The following is a 19,505-nucleotide window of genomic DNA, read 5'->3' on the forward strand; positions in this document are numbered from 1 at the left end:
TTGGTCCCACCATTGAACATAACCACCACACAGCTGAGTCATTTTGCTTTTGACATTTTTTGTTTCATCAACCGAAAGTTCCAAATATTTTTCGGCACCTGCTTCAATGCAACTGAAAGGTTTCTCACTCTCACACGGAACCATATTACAAACAACACACGACACCATGTTATAAAGAGCAATAACAAATTTCATCTTAAAAAATATATTTCAGTTGTAATAACAAATTGATCAGAAATTTAGTACTCCCAATATTATTTTTTTAAAATTGTTACATTGAGTGTTTTTTTAGAGGGAGTGTTGTTTTCAACTTAATTTTAATTTTTTTTGAAGGATTAATTTTAATTTAATATTAATACTTTTTTTAATTGTATATCTAGTTTTTTTTTTTAAAGATTTAATTGTATATCTAGTTAATCATTTACATTTCACCAAACTTATTTAATAGTAATGATGAATATTTACATTATCACAAACAAAATAAATTAATAAATTATACTCCCTCCGTTTCAAAATGAGTGTCGCTTTAGCCAAAAAAAATTGTTTCAAAATGAGTGTCGCTTTTAGTTTCCAATGCAATAATAACTTTTTCTTTTCAATTGTACCCTCCAATTAATACTCTGCACACTACTTCCAAAGTATTACTTTTAAAACTAACCAATAGTTAATAAGGATAATTTGGTAAAATAACCATTCTCTTTCTCTTAATAATTGCATTTCTTAATATATGTGTAAATACCTAAAACGACATTCATTTTAAAACGGAGGGAGTATGTTATTTCTTAGGATAATATATTTTGTTCGATAAGTGTGAAATTATTAACATAAAAATATGAGCAAGTGTGTGTGGGACATAGAGGTGCACATTATATAACAGAGAACAGAGGAGAAGAAGCAAAATTTTCTTCTTTCTCTCTTTCTCTCATTTTCTCTCTCTTTGATTGTTTTACAATTTTACACGCTTAGCATCATCGCTGGCAATCACCATTTCAGAGGTGAAGCTTGTTCAACAACAACTTCATCACCATTCATAACAAGCTTGCTTCACAATTCTGCACAACAACCCAGTTCCTGAATTTTGCATTTTTCTCTATTGGGTTTCTTTCTCTATCTTCAAAATTTCATTTTTATTGCTTCATCTTCATTTCCCAAATTCTGTAATGCTTTTCTCGCTGACCCAACATTTTTGAATTTGTTCCATCTTCATCTTTACACCGTATTCAATAATGGGTATTGCCCAATTTCTCGAAAAAATCTCAGCTTTATCAACTTCTCAATCTTCAGGATCGTTGCAAATTCTTTCCAGCACGATTCTGGGATTGTCTGTATTGGAACTTGCAGCAATATGCGTGAACTTGACTCTTGTTCTGTTGTTTCTCTTTGTTGTCTCTGTTAGAAAGATTCTTGTGTACAAGAGAATTGGAATCGTTAAGGACAGTACTACCTCAAATGATAGTCCACTTTGCAGTGTTATTGATAGAGAAACGAGTGATGTTTCAATAGGTGTTTGGTTCAAGTTATCTGTGTTGTCTTGTTTCTATGTTTTGTTTGTGGAAGTTTTGGTGTTGAGTTTTGATGTAGGTGCTATCATTTGGGGTGAGGTTCTACACTGGTCACTTATTTCTGTGCCAGCTTCACAGGTTTTAGCTTGGTCTGTGTTAAGCTTCTCAGCTTTGAATTGCAAATTCAAGGTGTTAGAGAAGTTTCCATTTTTGTTAAGAGTTTGGTGGTTTTTGTCATTTGTTATTTGCTTGTGTACTTTATATGTTGATGGGAGAGGTTTTTTGTTGGAAGGTTCTAAGTATTTTAGTTCTCATGCTGTTGCAAATTTTGCTGCCACGCCAGCACTTGCTTTTTTAGGCGTAGTTGCGGTTAGGGGTCTTAGCGGTATACAAGTCTGTAGAAATTTGGATCTTCAAGAACCGTTACTTGTTGAAGAAGAAGAGCTAGGGTGTCTCAAGGTTACTCCATATAGGGATGCTGGACTTTTTAGCTTAGCTACACTTTCTTGGTTGAATCCACTTCTTTCCATTGGTGCAAAGAGACCACTTGAGCTTAAGGACATTCCACTTGTTGCACCAAGTGATAGAGCCAAGGCTAGTTACAAGGCTGTGAATTCTAACTGGGAGAAATTGAAGGCTGAACATCAAAATTCGTCTAAGCAACCTTCATTAGCTTGGGCTCTTCTCAAGTCATTTTGGAAGGAAGCAGCTTTGAATGCTGTATTTGCTGGTATGAATACTTTGGTTTCGTACGTAGGTCCATACTTGATAAGTTACTTTGTTGATTTCTTGGGTGGGAAAGAGACTTTTGCTCATGAGGGTTATATCCTTACTGGTATATTCTTTGCGGCGAAGCTTGTGGAGACACTGACAACTAGGCAGTGGTATCTAGGAGTGGATATATTAGGTATGCATGTTAGGTCAGCTCTCACTGCAATGGTGTATAAGAAGGGACTCAGACTCTCGAGCTTAGCCAAGCAAAGTCACACAAGTGGCGAGATTGTCAATTACATGGCTGTTGATGTTCAGAGGGTAGGGGACTACTCTTGGTACATTCATGATATGTGGATGCTTCCTCTGCAGATTGTTCTTGCCCTTGTGATTTTGTATAAGAATGTTGGAATTGCTTTCGTTGCAACATTGATAGCTACAATCATTTCCATTGTTGTCACTGTTCCTGTGGCTAGGATACAAGAAGAATATCAAGACAAGTTAATGACTGCCAAGGATGAAAGGATGAGGAAAACATCAGAGTGTCTGAGAAATATGAGGATTCTGAAGCTGCAAGCTTGGGAGGATAGATATAGAATAAAGTTGGAGGAAATGCGCGGAGTAGAGTTCAAGTGGCTAAGGAAAGCACTTTACTCTCAGGCTTGTGTAACTTTCATATTTTGGAGTTCACCTATATTTGTTTCAGCAGTCACATTTGCCACAACCGTATTTTTAGGAACTCAGCTGACTGCAGGTGGTGTTCTATCTGCTCTAGCCACTTTCAGGATTCTTCAAGAACCTCTCAGAAATTTTCCTGATTTGGTATCAACAATGGCTCAGACAAAGGTTTCTCTTGATCGCATATCTGGTTTCCTGCAGGATGAAGAATTGCGGGAAGATGCAACTACTGTCTTGCCGCGTGGAACTTCTAGCATTGCCATAGAAATCATGGACGGTGTCTTCTGTTGGGACCCTTCTTCCTCTAAGCCTACTCTTTCAGGAATACATATGAAAGTAGAAAGGGGGATGAGTGTAGCCGTTTGTGGCATGGTTGGTTCTGGGAAATCAAGTTTTCTTTCTTGCATCCTTGGAGAAATTCCCAAGCTTTCTGGTGAAGTATGTTGTTGTTCTTTTTCATAATGATAGAATTCCACCTATACTGTTTTTATATTTTTTCTTTGGCATTTGAAATAGGATACTATTATTGTTTATATCAGCTTTGACAAGATGTAACCGATTTATTTTGCAGGTAAGAGTGTGTGGTTCTGCGGCGTATGTCTCCCAATCAGCATGGATACAGTCAGGAAATATCGAAGAAAATATTCTGTTTGGAAACCCAATGGATAAACGAAAGTACAAGAATGTTATTCATGCTTGTTCACTGAAAAAGGACCTAGAACTTTTCTCACATGGAGATCAAACAATTATTGGTGATAGAGGTATAAATTTGAGTGGAGGACAGAAGCAGCGGATTCAGCTCGCACGGGCACTCTACCAAGATGCTGATATTTATCTCCTTGATGACCCCTTTAGTGCACTTGATGCCCACACTGGATCAGAATTGTTCAGAGTTAGTTTCTCCCAATAATTAATGACACTGTTTAACTTAATTGGTTCTGGGTGTTTTTCTTAATCTATGACATGTAATGTAACTGCAGGAGTATGTGTTGTCGGAACTAGCAGATAAAACAGTTATTTTTGTGACCCACCAAGTTGAATTTCTTCCAGCTGCTGATATGATACTGGTATGGCTCTATGGCTTTGTCTTTCATTTGTGTATTAAGAGGCCTAGTTGATGTTTATGCTTCATTTCAGGTGTTTTAGTTTTTTTTTTTTTTTTTTTTAAATTATTTTAAATTACGGTATAACTCTTTTGCATTTGAGAGTTATATATTCCCTGCATGATCAGGGGTAGCTGTTGCTCTCTACTATTTCAGTGTGATGCATTGTTTCTCCCTGCATATCCTGGTTGGGTTCTTAATTCTTTCTCTTTATATTATGATCTTGGTTTGAGTTAATTAGTCTGTCAAATTTATAGGCTGTATGTGTGTAATAACTGGAATTGTGGTTGATTTTTTCTTTAATATGAAAAAAAATCAGACTCTGGCAAGTTTACACTGTCATTTCTTTACTACTTTGGAGATATTGTAGGGAAACATGTGTGAAATATAGGTTTGATTTGTGAAATTATTGTTATATATAGGATATGACATGAGATGTTGACAGCTATAATACAAGTCAGGAGGAAAACGTATGACTTTTGGGTCCATGTTTAATTGCTTTGTGCAACACTAAGGCTCAGGAGTGAAACCCGATATTGTTCTGTTTTATAGCAGCTTCCTCCTGAGAGAAACTCGTTACTCGTATCAATTGGCCATTATGGTAATTGAATGTATTGCTGATACTTTCTAACAATGATCCTTAGTTTCTTTAGTTGCCTACATGTCTTATTTATCTTTGTCTATAATGATGTTTAATTCTTTCAAAGACTAAGAAGAATCCTTTATTATCTTACGTCTTAAAAATGTGGTTGATATAAAATGAAAGTAGTTTTCTCAATTACTATTATTTTTTTGTCCAATTTTGAAGGTTCTTAAAGAAGGCCAGATCATACAGGCAGGAAAGTATGATGACCTTTTACAGGCAGGCACAGATTTTAGATCTCTAGTTTCAGCTCACCATGAAGCAATAGAGGCAATGGACATTCCTACTCACTCATCATCAGAAGATTCAGATGAAAATGAGTCGTTGGAGGCACCTATTAGGACCAGTAAGAAATCTATTTCTTCTGTAAATGATATTGCCAGTTTGGCGAAGGAAGTTCACGAGGGATCGTCAGAAATAAAGGAAAAGAAGAAGGCAAAACGCTCAAGAAAAAAACAGCTTGTTCAAGAAGAGGAGAGGGTTAGAGGTAGAGTCAGCATGAAGGTGTACCTGACCTACATGGCAGCCGCCTATAAAGGCTTACTGATTCCCCTCATAATCATTGCACAAACATTATTTCAGTTCCTTCAGATTGCCAGCAATTGGTGGATGGCTTGGGCGAATCCTCAAACTGAAGGAGACGAGCCCAAAGTAACTCCCACGACTCTTCTTCTTGTTTACATGGCCCTTGCCTTTGGTAGCTCATGCTTCATATTTGTTAGGGCCGTTCTCGTGGCTACATTTGGTTTAGAAGCAGCACAGAAGCTGTTTTTCAACATGCTTAGTTGTATTTTCCATGCACCAATGTCTTTCTTTGACTCTACACCAGCTGGAAGGATCCTGAATCGTGTAAGTTTTCTCGTTGTTTCCCACTCCTCTTTTGTTTTTGTCTCTCTACATCATATAATGGACTGCCTTTATTCCCTCAGGTTTCAATTGATCAAAGTGTTGTGGATCTTGACATTCCTTTTAGACTTGGAGGGTTTGCTTCATCAACGATACAACTTATTGGCATTGTTGCTGTAATGTCAGAAGTTACATGGCAAGTTTTGCTCCTAGTAGTCCCAATGGCAATTGTTTGTTTGTGGATGCAGGTAATCGGAAATCTTAAGCATATTTTTTAATCTTTCAATCTGCTTTTCAAAAAGATTTCTTTAGCTGAAAATCAAGCCATGAAGGATAAAATAAACCCCATTTACTATAAAGTTCCTATTCATCATTTTTACTATTAAGGAAATTTTTTATTCAAGGGGGACAGAGAAGATACATTGACAAAGGACTAGAAATCCTCCATTAATATATTGCATTTTGTGTTTTCCTAACTCCCAATGCCGTGGCTTAATATTTGACCATTAATTAATTGCAGAAATACTACATGGCTTCTTCAAGGGAACTTGTGCGTATTGTAAGCATCCAGAAATCTCCAATTATACAACTTTTTGGTGAATCAATTGCTGGAGCAGCCACCATCAGAGGTTTTGGACAAGAAAAAAGGTTCTTGAAGAGGAACCTCTATCTTCTGGATTGTTTTGCACGACCATTCTTCTGCAGTCTTGCAGCTATTGAGTGGCTCTGCCTACGCATGGAATTGCTTTCAACTTTTGTATTTGCTTTCTGCATGGTATTACTTGTGAGCTTTCCCCGTGGAAGTATTGACCCCAGTGAGTTTTTTTCCTGATTGATTCCCAATTTTCATGATGTCAAATCCTGGAGGATTGAGTTATGTAGTATATTTGAAGTTACTACTAGAAATGATTCCTATGGCATCGTTACTATTTTGATTCTGTTCACATAGTTGTTTCGCACTATTGTCATGACTCAGGTCTTTACTGTTGAATTTGTTTATCACATGGAATAGTCTACTGATAGCTCATAATTGGTGTATGATTTTGTTCTTTTGCATTTCAATTTCGTTTAAAGGAGGTGTATATGGTATTAGATTGTATTATAGGAAAGGGCTTAAGTCATGGTTTGGAACAGAGCAGAATGCAATAGTAAACAATGTTCTGTTGCTAATTACTGTTACTTTTCTGCTTATAGGTATGGCCGGACTTGCTGTAACGTATGGCCTGAATTTAAATGGACGTTTGTCTCGCTGGATACTTAGCTTTTGTAAACTTGAAAATAAAATTATATCTATTGAAAGGATTTATCAGTACAGTCAAATTCCTAGTGAAGCACCACCACTTATTGAAGATTTTCGCCCTCCACCCTCATGGCCCGTGAATGGGACAATCCAACTAATTGATCTGAAGGTACCATCTAAGTTTCACATTAAATATGCTCTTTGTTCTTTGTTCAGCACCAAGTAGTTCATGCCTATTCTACTGCATTTAATTTTGATTTTAGCCATTATAATTTTTATTTATTTTTTAAATTTTTTGAGTGCGGGAAGATTCTTATGTTTTCTTCTGTTGCACAACATTAGAGTCTAATCCAAACTCTTAGAAATGTGCATTGCATCAAAAATTTTATTGTGATTTTTCTACTGCAATTGCCTCTTTCTGGCGATAATCCACCTCATTTTCCCTCTACTGTCTCTCTCTTGAAGGTTTGTTACAAGGAAAATCTTCCCTTGGTGCTTCATGGAGTATCCTGCACATTTCCTGGTGGGAAGAAGATTGGAATAGTTGGGCGAACTGGCAGTGGCAAATCTACTTTGATTCAGGCATTATTTCGATTGGTTGAACCAGCAGCCGGGAGTATCCTTATAGACAACATTGATATCTCAGGAATTGGCCTTCATGACCTTCGGAGCCATTTGAGTATCATACCACAAGATCCGACCTTATTTGAAGGCACCATTCGAGGCAATCTGGATCCTCTTGAAGAGCATTCTGATAAAGAGATTTGGGAGGTTAGTATAATAGTATTATTTAGATAGATAGGTTCGTTTAAATAATTGCACAAATTGTGTAATTTTTAACTTAGTAATGCTATTTTATTGTTAGATGATTGAATTAACTTCCGAATCCGCTTATAATTTTCACTCCTTTTCTAAATCTAATAGCATAAAAAAATAATTGAATAGTCCGTGTTATTTGAAAATTATGGCTATCTTATGTAAGAGTAGGTGGTTCTAATTTTGATTGCTTTGTGTTTAACTTCTCACAGGCACTAGATAAGTCTCAGCTTGGAGAGATCATTCGTGAGAAAGGACAAAAGCTTGATACACCAGGTAAGAGACCACCAAAATACTGGAATATTCCCGGTATCTTTTCTTCACCAACCCCTGAAAAAAGAAAAAGGGAAGGTAAAAGATTGAGTCACGGGTATCTTATGATTTGTTTCAAATTTGCAGTGCTAGAAAATGGTGATAATTGGAGTGTAGGACAGCGGCAACTTGTTTCTCTTGGCCGAGCTCTGCTCAAGCAGTCAAAGATACTTGTACTTGATGAAGCAACAGCTTCTGTTGACAGTGCTACTGATAATCTTATCCAGAAGGTTATCCGAGAGGAGTTCAGAGACTGTACTGTGTGCACTATTGCTCATCGTATTCCTACTGTTATTGACAGTGATCTTGTCCTGGTACTCAGTGATGGTACGTATTGTTTTATACTGTTCTTTGGCTTTCCTTTCTTTTTTGCAGTAAAATGCTTATAGGCTTTGCTTTGTCTAACAGGACAGTAAACAATTTTTTCCAAGTTTAATGTTGAAATCACATCAATATACCTCTTTGTTTCCTGTTGCAGCTTTGAGAAATTGTTCCATGAAAGTAAACATTCATGTCCCAAACAAAATAAAGTATGAGTTGTGTTTTTTGACACATAAATTTGACAATAATTTGGATAGTAACATAGTTCAAATATTCGATTAATTACATTCAAGTGGATAGTTTACGAATATAACAAGGTGTCACAACTCATTAACCATCCACTGGATATAATTTACCATTATTTTAAATGTCATTAACTACTCTTTTCTGGTGTATATTTAAACAAAACTTGTTGTTAATGGATATCAATATCATGTATATTTAAACACAATTTGGATGGTTAAAGGATATTAAGTATATTTGAACACCAAAATTTTTGTGGTTAACGACATTGAAAATCATGCTTAACTACGTTCAATAGATGGTTAGTGAGTTGCGACACCTTGTCATATTCACTAACCATCATCAGACAGTACTAACCACATATTAAAACTGTTTTAACTATCTAGATCGTTGTCAAAATTTTGTGTCAAAATGTCATCTCTGATAAAGTAAATACCAGTCATATAAGAGAGTTGAAAGTTCAGCAGGTTGTAGATTCTGCTTTTATAACGCGAGATTCTGTTATAGTGTCAGTTTTAAATCCATTTAGTATTTTAGTCAACGGAATACCAAAAATAGTAAAATTAGCTGACAATGTGTTCAATTTATGATTGCGCTTACGTGTTACTTTACTACATGCGTCTGCTCACTTCTAAATCTGTCAGGTAGCAATATGTATCTATATAATTCTTTTCTTTATCTTCCCATATCATGCTCAACATGAAAAGGAAATAGAGCGCAGATGTGATTTTAAATTGAGTGCTTGGGATGGCTGGAAATGATTTTTTTTATTTTATTTTTTATGTTTCACTACTAGGTGCTCATGATGTTAGCTTTTGACATTTTTTGCAGGTCTAGTTGCAGAGTTTGACACTCCATTGAAGCTATTAGAAGATAAGTCATCCATGTTTTTGAAGTTGGTGACTGAATATTCATCGCGATCAACTGGCATGCCGGATTTTTAAACAAGTTGAGAATGTCTGAAAATATTCAGAGTTAGTGGTGGAAAGATATTAAGAACCTTCAGAGGCAGAGGCAATCAAAAGCGGAAACAGTGGTGATGCTTAAGCTGCTGCCACTGCTGCATTGGCACACGCAGAGACATAAAATGAACAGACGTGTCCATCAACCGCTCCAGCGGGGGAGTAAACGAGTTTCCTGGTTGAAAGTGTTATGAGTTGATTCATCCTTTTGAGGAGTTCATGCATGGTTGACATGTTTTGTTACAAGAAAAAAGTAAGATGATCTGCTGTTACAGGAAGGTTGACATGGGGTGTCTGAATTGGGATCGTCAATTATGTACAATAAAGTAGTTTTGAGAATGAGGCAGTAGAGTTTTTACTTGGAAAAGTTTAGAGTTGGAACTAGTCTTGTGTATTCCACGTTTTTCTTATTAGTAGCAATGCAGAATCAAGCCGGTTTCTAGGCTGAAGTTTTGACTACATTTACTATCCCACAGAAATGACATTGCTTATATTTTCTCTTTTGCATAGTTGGCTGTTTAGTTTTGTTTTATCATCTGTAATCAACTCTTTTGTACAATGTCATAATTTGCTAGTGAACTATCCTTTGCAATATGATATTATATATTATGAATACTCTACGAATTTAATTTACGTTGTATGTGTAAATATTTTTACATTTTCAATATTTTAATAACAACTATTTCTAAAGTTATTATACATATTAGTAACTTAAAATCATAGGAGCTAGTGACTTTGCTGGTTTAGCAACTACCTGTAAGTGCTCTTAACTTGTACAAAGAATGCTACCTCTCTTGTTGATTGATTAAAATTCACATGTGTCCTATCAAATTATGAGTTCCATAAAAATTTGGAGATGGTTGTATACCTTTTAAGAATTTGAGAATGTATAAATGTGTACCAAAAATTAACCTTTTACGTCCGTATTTTATCTGAAAATCAAATTTTGTAGATTTTATAAGTTCATTTGCCAATAGCATTCCATCTTTGTTTCAAACACATTTTGTTTTTGTTTTTTTTTTGAAGGAAGGAACAAACACATTTTGTTTTGAACTGTACCTTAAGAGTTTGAAAAATAAGAATCTGTAAAACAATTAAGGCTAAAATATGGTATTGGTCTCTGCAAAATAGGTCAGTTTTGGTTTTAGCCCCTGCAAATTTTTTTTATGGTTTTTGGTCCCTGCAAAAATAGGTCAGTTTTGGTTTTAGTCCCTGCAATTTTTTTTATAGTTTTTGGTCCTTGCAAAAATAGGCTAGTTTTGGTTTTAGTCCCTGCAATTTTTTTTTTTTTTTTTTATAGTTTTTGGTCCCTGCAAAAATTTTTGTTTTTGAAAATAGTCCCTGACCCCAATTATGTGATGATTTGTCACTTTTGTGCATATGTGGCATATGTGCTTACTTAATAAAAAGAATATTATTTTTTTATAATTTATATAACAATAATTTTTTTTTAATTAAAAAATAATAATAAAACAGAGACAATAATTATTTTTTAATTTATAAAAGTGACAAATCATCACATAAATGGGGTCAGGGACTATTTCCAAAAATAAAAATTTTTGCAGGGACCAAAAACTATAAAAAAAATTTGCAGGGACTAAAACCAAAACTGACCTATTTTTGCAGGGACCAAAAACTATAAAAAAAATTTGCAGGGACTAAAACCAAAACTGGCCTATTTTGCAGGGACCAATACCATATTTAAGCCAACAATTAATGATAGGATTTTTTGTTTACCATTGTCGAAAAACCATAAATGATTAAAAATATGAAATGGAAAAACATAGTAATGTTTAGTTAAAGGAGAGTGTATTCGATAAGGGTGTGTTTGTTTCAAGTTTACCAAATTAATTCCTAGGAATAACATTCCTTGGAATATAAAGATGAGAATTTTATTCCAAGGTATTTAGGAAAAATATGTTTGGTTAACTTTATAATATTCCTAGGAACCATAAAAATAGGGATTATAATAGGTAACTATTTATGAATTTATTCTCATCTCCATGGGAACTTTATTCCCACCCTTCTCCTTGGGAAATTTTTTATATTCCCAGGAACGTTTTATACCCGGGAATAAAATTTAGTAAACTTGTAACAAACATAAGCATATATATTCCTATCCTTTTATTCCCGGGAATCAACAAATATAACTTGAAACAAACACACCCTAAGAGATTTTTTCAGCTTAACCAAATGTCACGTGTTTGCATCTAACCATAAAATGCAATAATGTTATATCTCTTCTAGAGAAAGAGTTTTTTTCACCCACCGTGGTTTTACCGGATCTATGAATTAATCTTTGCAGTTGCATGTAGAGATATCTATTTTCTATTTCATAAAAAAAGAAAAAGGGGTGGGTGTATTTTAGAATAAAAGAGGTGGTAATAATAGATCTAGTCCAAATATCGTGCACCTTCCGGCCTCCATAGCATATCAACATTTCTCTCTGTGTTCCCTTCTCTCCTCTATCTTTCTTTCTGCTTAGGTTCTTCTTCTTCTTCTTCGTTGTTGTGGTAACGCTAAGATGCAAGCCATTACAAGACGCTTAGGTCACGATTCTCTGAAATCCTCAACTTTGCTCAAATCCATCTATCCAATTTCCGATCACTGTACGTTTTCTCCAATGTAATGCATCATCCTTAATTCTCAATTCCATTTTTAATTAATTAATCAACTAATTGTAATTGCAGATTATGGTGTAAATCACGAGCGTTATGTTTCCACTATAGCTACCAAGGGCGTTGGTCACCTCGTCCGCAAGGGTACTGGTGGAAGATCATCTGTCAGGTTAACCTCATTGCTTCCATTTTTTAATTTTATTATAATATTCATTTCTCTTAGTTTAGGTTCTACATTTTGTATATGAGTTTTGAGCTAGATAGCTATTGAGTGAGGTATTTGAATTTGATGGAAGTTGTTGAGAGAAATGAGTATGGTAAAAGTCATTGATTTATTGAATCCGCTCATGTGGAGAGATATTTGAATGGTGTAGGACTTTTGGTATAGATGCAGACCTAGTGTTTTGACCTTGCTAGATCTTGGATTAGCAAGAAACAAAAACTAAAGCTGTAATTGTAAGCACAAACACCGACACTTCTCGGACACACCTTGAACACGTGTCAAACACCTCTCAATGGTGTTCGATTAAAAAGATGGTTAGATACATGTCAAGAGACTGAGCTACACTTCTCGAACTCCCTAACATTAGATTATATCGTATACTTTTTGAGACAAATACAACAATGATGTCTCATATCATTTTTTTAGGCTCATTATCATAGGATTAACTTTTTGTTATTAAAGACACGATTCATCTTCTTATCTTAGGATTATATATGTGAAGAATAGAATTGCATTATAAATGATTCCTCGTAATTTTAATATTCTTTTGTGAGGGCCTTAATCTTAATTCTCAGTTTAGATTTTTGTCATGTTAATTATATATTTGTATGCGGTGTCTCAGTCTCCTATATTTTGGACATTAGCCATGTTGCAGTATCTGTGTTGTGTTAGAGTCCGTGCTCCATAGCTGGCAATGAAGCCTACTGCTAGTGATTTCACCATTAACTGTTCGTTAACTTTGGCTCCTATATTTGTGTGGTCTAGAGTCTAGACACATTTTATAGCTGATATTTCCATCTCTTAACTTATCCATAGAAGAAGATTTGATAAGTTTTCCTAATTGGATGTAGTTTCTGCACTTGAGACAATCTGAAATAATGTTTTCACGAAATGAAGTTACATTGTTGAGTACATACTGATGTTCATCAAACTGTGAAAATGTTTAAGATTTGTTTAGGAAGGACTAGACACTGTAAATAATCATTTGTATGATCATCAGTTCATTATTTAGTGTAATGTATGATGTTTAATATTATGCCTTCTTGAAGTTATATCATGACTGTTTCTCTTTTATTGAATGTATGCTTGCAGTTTTAAGGCTAGGATTGATTTTCCTTGGGAGGTGTTCAACTTTGTTTTTTCGCGTTCTGAATTAATAGAAATGGTTATTTTGAAATTTTTTCTTGTAGTATGAATTATAGTTTATTAACCTCATTAACCTAAAGATTAGGATCATACTTCGGATCAAAATCTTCTTTTCACCTTTTTACTTGGTTTACTTGCTTTCCATTACTTTTTTGAGTAAGTATAGGGTTCGGAAGGTTTTGCTCTGTGTTAAATGTTCTTGTAAATGGCTGGTAAATTAATCTTGAAAGCAATTCCTTGTGCAGTGGTATTGTTGCTACAGTATTTGGAGCGACTGGATTCCTTGGTCGTTATGTTGTTCAACAACTTGGTAAGTTTGTGGGTTATGTAATTGTTTCAACGAAATTTTTACCCGAATATTGTTAAGAAAGCTTAAATCTTGTATTGCTTGTTTTTTGGGATGTCATTCCCCTCTTCCAGCTAAAATGGGATCTCAAGTCTTAGTTCCTTTCCGAGGCTCTGAAGATTCTCCTCGTCATCTCAAACTGATGGGAGATTTAGGACAGGTAACATTTTTAAACATTTGAATACTTGTGAAGAATCCACTTTTGTCTTTTCTTTCTTCCTTATTAGAATGGAAAGTAAGTAGTGGTATGTTTGTGGGCTATTTCCATTCACTATTTGTGCTAATCATCCAATGATTAATATGCCCAGATTGTACCCATGAAATTCAATCCAAGAGATGAGAGTTCGGTTAAAGCTGTAATGGCTAGAGCCAATGTTGTCATCAATCTTATTGGTAAATCTCACATAATTCTCACATAATCTCACATAATGGAAAGTATGTGATTTTTTGTCTCATAATCACATACTCATTTTGGCTTATTTGTTTGTTGGCAGGAAGGGATTATGAGACAAGAAACTACAGCTATGAGGAAGTGCACTATCACATGGCCGAGAAACTTGCAAAGGCATGTTCTTTCACATTTGTTAATTTTTTCTCATCCCATATCATCATGTTAATGTCTTATTCTTAAATTATGAAGCACTCACTACTTTCTCCGAGAATTTTATTTGCTTAGTGTTTGTACATTGGCGTTTATTTTCAATAATAACAGAACATTCTAAATCTTTAAAAGAAAATGAATTTAAATGTAGCCTCCAATGTTGATAAACACACTGCTAACTGAAATTTAGGATGTTCGTGAAGTTGTGAGAGAAAGGGGAAAAAGAAAGTCAACTCGACATGGTTACCATAATGTTCTCTCAAGAATCTATTGTGTATTATGGGATCTGGTCAACTAAATTTGATACCAAGCATAAAAAATATAACATCTCCAAATTGTTCAGTGCGACTCTCAAACTGCATATTGACTCTTGTGTTATGTAATGCAACCATTCCTAACAGGGTTTCAATTATTTAAAAGAAAGTCTTCCGAAATGATTATCGAATCAATTGAAAAATTGTAAGATTCACTAGATTGAGTTATCAGCTTATCTGAGGAAAGCAGTCAGTTTAGAGGTTCAAAGCAGTTTCAATGGGCTCAGAAGCCTCTTGCAAACTTTAGGTGATATCTCCAATGGATTTGAGTATTGGTTGAATCATACAATAATGAGAGGTTTAGAGCCCCTTTGTTACAGCTTTTTTTCAAATAAAATAATCACTTTTTCAAATGAGAAGCTGTTTTTAGTAGCTTCTCGCAAAATCAATTTTTTTATAACAGATTTTTTAAAGAAAAGGTGAATTTCATTATGGCAAACAAACACAGAAACTTCTGCTTTTTTTAAAAATCTCTAAAAATTAATCTCTAAAATATTGAGTATTAAAATCACTTTTTTTTAGGTCGTACCAAACGGGCCCTTAGTGCATGTTAAGTGAGCCAATATCAAGCCTTGCAAAGCTTGGTTTTGTTTAGTTTGAATGTTTTTTTTTTTTTTTTTTTTTTTTTTTATTGTAATATCTGTAATTCCCAAATTTGATCTGATATTTGATATTCATATTGAGTCGTTGCAGATTTCAAAAGAGCATGGTGGTATCATGAGGTTCATTCAAGTTTCTTGCTTAGGTGCATCTCCGTCATCTTCTTCCAGGATGCTTAGATGTAAAGCAGCTGCCGAAGAAGCGGTTTTAAGAGAATTACCTGAGGTACATTTAGTTTCTCACTCTCTAGGCCAATAATTTATTTCTAGTTTCGTTTTCATATGTAAAAGGAGCAACTATTCTCTAATATTTTGTTGACATTTGAAGCCTAGCAAAGAAAGGCTATATTTTTTGTCTCTTGTTTTCATTGGCTTTTGGATGGAAACAAAAATGATTAAGGATTTGATAAAAAATAACGCTCAATGATAGAGATAGATGTCAAAGACCAATCAATAATACTTTTTACCACCCAAGTATTGACTCTTAATTGTCTTGGTCTTGGTTTTTATTATTCTATGAGCGAATGGTAAATTAAATATAATTGACTCTTAATTGTCTTGGTCTTGGTTTATCTAGCAATGTCTTGAATATCAAGTAAAAGGGAAGTTTGATAGCATTCTTACTACTTTTTCAAAATGTCTCCAGGAAGTATATCTTGCCCTGTTTAAGCACTGATGCACTGTATATATCTGATAACAAAATAGAGACATACATTTTTTTCTTCTGTGAATGGTGAAATGAAAATCATATGCATTAATACAGTTAAAATATCGTGATCATCATGCTTTGCTATCTTGCAAGAGCATTAATTTGAGAATTCATAATATCACACTTAACAGGCCACGATCTTCAAACCTGCTGTTATGATTGGTACAGAGGACCGGATTTTAAACCGATGGGCTCATTTTGCAAAGAAGTATGGCTTTATTCCATTGATGGGGAACGGGAACACAAAGTATGAGTAAATCTATCAAACAATTACTCTTAACTTCAATGATTTTTACTGAAGTGAAGTGTATAGTTAGTGATTCTTCCTTTTGGCATTGAAATTTACTTTTTTTTTTATTTTTTTATTTTTTACATTCAATTATTGCAGAACCCAACCTGTATATGTTGTTGATGTCGCTGCCGCACTTACTACAGCTTTGAAGGATGATGGCACTAGCATGGGAAAGATTTATGAGTTGGGTGGTCCTGAGATCTTTACTGTGCATCAGTTGGTAATCTTTGACTTTATCCCTTCATTCGTGCATGCCTTGTCAAAACAAGAGATATTGCTTGTTAGGAAAAATTTGTTGAAGAAATCAATGAAATGATGTATGATAGAAAGTTGAGAGAAAGTGAGGAAAACTGAGAAAGTCATATCTGTGTTTGTAATCCTTTTGTTTCTGAAATTACAAAATTTACAGAATCTACAGTGATTAGAGTATTTATCGAGAAGTCTATCTAACCAACTTAATTAGTTACAGCACTAACTATTTTACTAGAAGATAGATGCTTCTGGAACAAGCTGCCCGAGTTTAACATCTCAGCAATTCACTCCGTCCCTATATACAAGACCCTTTTGATAAAAGCAAAAGAATTAAGAAAAAATGTTCTTGCATTAAGTTTGTCAACAATGTACATTCTTTTTCCAAATTTATCCTTCATTTTTTTAAGAGGGAGAAATGATTGATCTTTTAAATCTCTTCGTTAATTGGGGGTATTTTTGTGAAAAATTAGTTAATGATATTTGAAGAGGTTCTTATAAAAAGGGACAACAAAATTTGGCAAAAGGGTCTTATAAATAGGGACGGATGTCGTAGTAGCTAGCTAATAGTATTTTCCTAACGATGTTGAATCTTTTTATGTTAAATGCAGGCAGAGATTATGTATGATGTGATTCGTGAATGGCCTCGATATGTAAACGTGCCTCTTCCCATTGCAAAGGTAGGTTCATCACTTGTTCATTAGTTGATTACTTGTCTACTTACTTACTAATGAAATGCCATTAATGGGCATATTTTTGGTCTGCTGGGGTTATTATAATGCTTTCAATATTTTTATACAATGCAATTCCAGAAGTCTCACATTTAGAGTTTCATGCATCCTTAGCTCATTTTTTTAACGCATCCAGTAATCCTATATTAAATATGTAATTGGGGAGGGATATAATTTCTTGCAATGAAGCTATCTTCCTCAGTTGAAGATAAGTCAAAGACTCGTATAGATTTATGTTAATTTTCTGCGCTTTATATGCTATTTGGGGATATCTGGGTTAGTAGCTCACAATCTCATACGTGACTTGGAAGAGAGCTATTAGTTGGTTCTCTTCTGTTGTTTTAGTATTTTATTTTGGAACAAGGTCCCTTTTTCTTTTAGCTGTGCATGGGAGGGGAATAATCTGTTTCCTACTAAGAGTAAATTATGTCACTCTAATGTCATCATTGTATGCCAACGTTGTGTGGGACATGATTGATTTCAGGCATTGGCAACACCAAGGGAATTATTCTTAAACAAGCTTCCCTTTCCACTACCCAAGCCTGAGATGTTCAATCTGGATCAGATCCATGCTTATGCTGCAGATACTGTTGTTTCAGAAAATGGTGAGTTCCTTACTTAATCACAAGGTCTTCACAAGGTCTTTGATTCATTGTTTCAAGACATTATTCTGCAATTATCTTTCACTGTCTTGTGTCCGACATTTTCTGTTTGTTGAAATTTGCAGCTTTGACATTCAATGATCTTGGAATTGTTCCTCATAAGCTGAAGGGATACCCTATTGAGTTTCTTATTCAATACAGGAAAGGAGGTCCACAATTTGGTTCCACAATCAGTGAAAAGGTCTCTCCAGATGCTTGGCCATAAGATTCTTTGGATATTTGGGCCTGAATCATTTTTCTTTTTTTTGCTTGTACTATCACCATTTCATTTCACTATTTAAAAGTGATGGGAAAAGTTCAACTTTTTGTACCTTCCTTTCATAATGTAGAGTGGGTAACCATGTTTGTTGATGACGATAATAAAATCCAGATACCTGATTTCTGAAAACGGCTTCGAATCAAAGTCAAAGTTATATTTCTAATTGTAATATTGGATGCTATCTAATGTTCATGTACTCGTTTAGTCCTGAATCAGTTTCAAACCTCGAATCAACCACCGTGCTTAACCCTGTCGTCAACAGCTCCAGGAAAAACAAATTATGCATATCTAAAGAGAAGCAACTAATAGTAATTCAATAAATTTAAATATCAAAACAGGAAGAAACAGAGAGGAGGAGGTTTTATTTTTAAGAAAAAACAAAACAAAAGCCAAGGCATAAGTAAGTGACGGGAGAAGTTTAGCACTGTACTTAATAAAATAGATTATAATTGTCTCGTTTGAATTCCATAGCGTTTAGTCATAATGCATAAAGATAATTAAACGTTTTTTTTTTTTTGGTGGTGGCCGGATTTGAACCCCAACCTTTGCATATATTATACATTGTCCCTACCAACTGAGCTAAGCTCACGAGGACAATTAAACGATGTTTAAGTGTTAAGAATAAGCTAATTAACTTTTAAATTTTTTAAACATCAAAATACTTGTTTCCCGATCTTTTTATGTGTGCTTATTCAATTATGTGAAATATTTTTAGGCGATGTTTGGGTTTTAAAAGTTCAATGTTTGAAGTTTTTTTTTGCCTGGCAAAGCGATAACAAATTTTGAGAAATGATATTTGTACAATCATAAGTCATAACCTTCTTATTCTCTTTTTCTTAAGACAAAAACAATAGTCATAATACAATGCAAAAATTTGTAGAAATATCACTTCTCCAAATTTCATTTAGACACGGTAAGAAAACTGGTATAAGATGTACAAAAGTCTTGCACAGCTTTACACCGACTCCCCTTACACATTCATCTCAATATCCAATTGGACATCACGTACCAGTTTCATTTTTCAGCTTCCTTACAAATAAATAAATAGATCCCCTCGACCCCGGATGCAATAAAGGAATGTGGACATTATTATTCCATAAAAAGCAGCTTTACTCACAATTGGTCCCAGTACGTGCAGGATCCTTGCTGTGAGGACATATATATTTTTTATTTGTTAATATTAGTGGTTCTAACATCGGTCGTTAATAATTGAATTGAATCATGGTGGATCTGATGTTTGATATGGTGATGGTGATAATGATGATACAACGACGTCTTAAAATGATTTGTGCAAAATAGAAAGATTTGAAAGCGTTGTTGTATGTGTGTCGGTTGCACTTTTACAAGTAGACAATGCCGCGTCTCTGGCTGCGACCTTA

At 34.5% G+C, this 19,505-nt stretch overlaps 2 protein-coding genes across 2 annotated transcripts; both read left to right on the forward strand.

Moving 5' to 3' along the window:
• Window positions 1-896: 896 nt before the first annotated feature.
• Window positions 897-10,010, forward strand: ABCC5 (multidrug resistance-associated protein 5). The gene is made up of 11 exons (XM_085728190.1): window positions 897-3,329; window positions 3,463-3,783; window positions 3,872-3,958; window positions 4,803-5,486; window positions 5,567-5,731; window positions 6,004-6,298; window positions 6,678-6,892; window positions 7,189-7,494; window positions 7,752-7,815; window positions 7,939-8,178; window positions 9,247-10,010. The coding sequence occupies exons 1-11, from the start codon at window positions 1,227-1,229 to the stop codon at window positions 9,357-9,359; spliced, it is 4,593 nt and encodes a 1,530-aa protein (XP_085584316.1). The 5' UTR covers window positions 897-1,226; the 3' UTR covers window positions 9,360-10,010.
• A 1,797-nt stretch (window positions 10,011-11,807) lies between these two features.
• On the forward strand, window positions 11,808-18,255 carry LOC146956273 (NAD(P)-binding Rossmann-fold superfamily protein). The gene is made up of 12 exons (XM_085728194.1): window positions 11,808-11,986; window positions 12,068-12,164; window positions 13,610-13,674; window positions 13,785-13,870; window positions 14,019-14,103; window positions 14,205-14,275; window positions 15,319-15,450; window positions 16,065-16,180; window positions 16,322-16,445; window positions 17,086-17,154; window positions 17,690-17,810; window positions 17,933-18,255. Exons 1-12 carry the CDS (start codon window positions 11,902-11,904, stop codon window positions 18,070-18,072), a joined length of 1,191 nt encoding a protein of 396 aa, XP_085584320.1. The 5' UTR covers window positions 11,808-11,901; the 3' UTR covers window positions 18,073-18,255.
• The last annotated feature ends 1,250 nt before the right edge of the window (window positions 18,256-19,505 follow it).

Source organism: Medicago sativa, chromosome 1 (assembly GCF_051527215.1).
Source record: "Medicago sativa cultivar Bolivia chromosome 1, Bolivia_mono, whole genome shotgun sequence".
Classification (NCBI taxonomy): domain Eukaryota; kingdom Viridiplantae; phylum Streptophyta; class Magnoliopsida; order Fabales; family Fabaceae; genus Medicago; species Medicago sativa.